The sequence below is a fragment of the Gracilinanus agilis genome, unplaced genomic scaffold (assembly GCF_016433145.1).
Source record: "Gracilinanus agilis isolate LMUSP501 unplaced genomic scaffold, AgileGrace unplaced_scaffold1773, whole genome shotgun sequence".
Lineage (NCBI taxonomy): Eukaryota > Metazoa > Chordata > Mammalia > Didelphimorphia > Didelphidae > Gracilinanus > Gracilinanus agilis.
Genome location: NW_025348840.1, coordinates 1 through 3,555, shown reverse-complemented (window position 1 = coordinate 3,555; position 3,555 = coordinate 1). Strand labels below are relative to the sequence as shown.

General features: G+C 60.5%; 1 protein-coding gene across 1 annotated transcript; it reads right to left on the bottom strand.

Annotated features, from left to right (window-relative positions):
* Window positions 1-13: 13 nt before the first annotated feature.
* LOC123254214 (spindlin interactor and repressor of chromatin-binding protein-like) lies at window positions 14-400 on the bottom strand (the record flags this gene model as incomplete). Its single annotated transcript, XM_044683269.1, has 1 exon — window positions 14-400. A coding segment is annotated over one exon (387 nt), but the record flags the coding sequence as incomplete, so codon positions are not given.
* Between the last annotated feature and the right edge of the window lie 3,155 nt (window positions 401-3,555).

The following is a 3,555-nucleotide window of genomic DNA, read 5'->3' as shown; positions in this document are numbered from 1 at the left end:
CCTCCCCTCCTACCTGTGCTGGGGGGGGAGGGAGGCCCCAGGGAATCTAGCAAGGCCACACCCTCACTCCAGGCCTCAAGGATGTTGCTCTTCTCCCCGGGGCTCAGGCCCAGGGTGTGGGGGTGCTGGCGAAGAATGTGGCGCCGGGCGCTGCGGGCAGAAGGCGTGTGGAGCTCCTGGCCACACACCATGCACAGGGCCCGGCCGCTGCCCCCGGGGCTGTTCCCCACCAAGTACTCCTGCTCCCATGACTGCAGAGGCTCGGGCTCCTCGCTGATGGCCGTGCTTGTCTCGGGCTGGCACTGCCCGGGGAGGGGGCTGGCCTCGGGCTGTCCCACTGGGGAAGGAGAAAGAAGGAGCTGATGGTGAGGGGTCCCAGGCTGTGGTGCCCTGCAGAGGGCTCATCTCAGGAGAAGATGCCCCCTTCTTCGCCGGCCTGGCAAGCAGCCTGTTCCCCACCGGGCCCCAGGGCAAAGAGCAGGCATCCTCGGTGGCCCAGAGCCCTCTGGAGCTCACAGCTGGCCCTCCTGGCCTCATCCTCTCCCTGCGGTCCTGCTGCTTCTCTGGCCGCTCCTTCTCCGGGCCCCTTTCCAGATCACACCTGCTAAACCTCGGCCCCAAGCTTCTTGTCTAGGTGACCTCTCCCCCTCTCCCACAGCTTCACTGACTCTCTGCCCAGCCCTAATGTCCTTCTCGTCTGGCCTGACCAAATGCCTTTTGGGCACCTTGACCTGGATGCCCCTGCAGGCCTCTTCTACACTTCCCATGGAAGGCCTGGGCACTCCCACCCTCTCGGTGAATTCACTCCCAAGCAGGGTGTCACAAAGACCCCACATGTTCTAGCTTCTTTCCTGTTACTGTGGGTCTCCTGGGCAGACCCTCACCCCCTCATGCCCAGCCCTGCCTCCCATCTGTTCTCTACTCGGCACCCAAAGTGATCTGGCTAAAGCATGGACTGACCCCCCCCCCCAACTCCCACACTTCCCATTCTCCCAGATCAAATACCAATTGTCCTGCCTGGTTCTGAGCTCCTCACACTGGGTCCCCTGCTTTGTCTCTTTATTTCCTTTCATGTATTCCCTGTCAGGACACCGGCCTTCTGACCAGTCCCTGGAACACTCCCTCCCCTGAATTCTTTCCCTTCTTCCTTGCAAAGCCCTAAATCCACCTAGCTGTATACCCGCTGTCTCCCTCATGGCAGGGGGGCCTCGAGAACAGCCTCCTTGTCTCTGGATTCCCGAGGCCCCAGCACAGTGCCCGGCCCAGGACGGAGGAAGCTTAATGCTCGCTGCCCCTCTGGTCTGTGCCAGCTGCCTGGAGCGATGTGGTTTGTGCCAGGCAGAAACGGAACCCGGGCCACCCTGACTCGAAGGCAGCTCCCCTACACTAACCAACCCCCTGGAGGCTGCCTTCTCAGGCAGTGGGTACACCAGGTATCCTTACCCCCATTTTATAGCCTAGGAAACGGAGGCTCGTCCAAGGAAGGCTCGCCCAGGGTCACACGCCTGAGGAATAGCCCTGACCTCGACAGCAAGCTTAATCGGGTCACAGCTTTCCTCTGGATTCTTCCCCCACGAGGGAGTGAGCATCCCGCAGCCAGTGTGGAGGCCTGGGAAGACGCTTTTCTCTGCGCTGGAGCGAGGCTCCACGGCTCATAATCTTTGGAGAAGGTGGCACAAAATCAGGAGACAAAGGACGGGCAGACAGCGCTGGGGCGGCTGGGTGGCTCAGTGGAGAGAGGGTTAGGCCTGGAGTCTGGGAGACTCATCCTCCCGGCTTCAAATCTGTCTCAGACATTACTAGCTGTGTGACCCTGGGCAAGTCCTTGACCCTGCTGGCCTCAGTTTCCTCAGTCAAGTGAGCTGGGGAAGGAAACAGCTGATCACTCTGGCATCTCACACGGGTCCCGGGGCCGGACGTGACAACAAACAACAAACGATCGACACAAAGGTGAACCATAGCATTGTGGGGGAGGTTTACTCCCAGACACGATGAACAAGTTAATGGCTAACTCAGGGCAGCAAGAGATCTCCGAGCTAGCCCGGGCCTCTAGAGCGTGGCATTGCTTCTGCACCCCCAGCCCAGACCTTGGGGTGCTCCTCGTGTCAAGGCATTAGCTTCCCCTCCTGAGGATGCCCAGTCTTGCCCTGGAGCCTCCCCCTCTTGGTGACCTCCAATGGCTTTGCCATTGGTATTTAGTGCCCTCTGACCTCACCAGCATCTTTCCTCCCTGCCCTGACCCACCCTAGTGGGCTTCCAAAATGGTGCCCCTTGGCCTCTTAGCACAGCCTGATCCCTTCCAGGCTCCACTCAGTCCCCTCTTCTATTGGGAGGCCCTTCCTCATCAGCCCAACAAAATCTCCTCCCCGTATCATCCTGTGTGGACTTTTATCTGCAGACGTGGATGAGAGCTGCCTGCCCTGCCGGCCATCCATGTCAGTGAGGGAATCCCTGAACAAAGGAGATCAGGATGCCTTGGAGCATCCCTGGGCCCAGCACACAGGAGGTCCTTCCTGAGAGGGGGGGTTGAGGGTGGACAAGCCCTGACGTCCCCCCACTCAGTGCCAGGCCTAGAGGAGGGCACGGCGGCCTCTGCTGCCCCCTCTGTCCCGGACCCCAGGCCCCATCTTTGTCTCCTCTGGCAAATCAAAGCTCACAGCCTCTCAGTTCTTCCCACCCTGGCCTTGATGGCTCCAAGATGGCCTAGGAAGGCCAACTGATCATCCCCCATGACCCAACTCCCTGGAGACAGGGAAGCACCTCCAAGGCCCCAGGAGAGGCGGCCAGCAAGTTTGCTTCAGTTTTTGTTCCAAGGGAGGAGGAACAAGGTCTTCTAAGATCCAAATAGGCACTGAAAAGGAAGGCTGGCTCTTTCCTGTTCTCACTTCCCCTCTTAGGGCCTGGAAGGGGAGCTCTGACCCAGGCCTCAAGGGCCAGTTCCAGTCTGGCCACCCCCTCTGGCTCCTACAACTCCAGGGATTTGGCCCCAGGCTCGCTCCAAGCATACAAAGCTGAGCAGAGGAGCTGGCGGCCTCCCCCGTGGTCCTCCTCCATCCCTCTCCCGGCATAGTAAATGGAGGCTCTTGGCCCACCTGGCCTCTCACCTGCATCAGGAGGTCCTCCCTCCGCCTCTCCCCAGAAATTTGCTCTATTTGCTCAGAGGAGACTAAGAGGCTCGGCCTGAGGAATGGCCTGCACACGGAAGGCGCTTCAGACGGGGAGACACCAACCCCCCATCTTGGTCAAGTCACGGACATGGCTGGGCCTCCCTATCCAACTGAGGGGGCGGATCTTTGAGCCGGCTCAGGGCCTCGGTTTCCCCAAACTCCCCCCAGGCACAAATACCACAGGAGTGACTGTCCAGGCAAAAGTGCCCACAGGGAGGCCTGCATGTCCTGACACACAGGACAGGGGGAGGGGAACGGAGCCCCGCGGCCTCGCACGTATGCACACACGTGTGTGACGTGTACCGCACACAGACCCGCTTCAATAGAATTAGCCCGGGGTCGCGGAGGTAGACGCGCGTGTCTGGAGAAGGCCCGGGGGGGGGGGGGG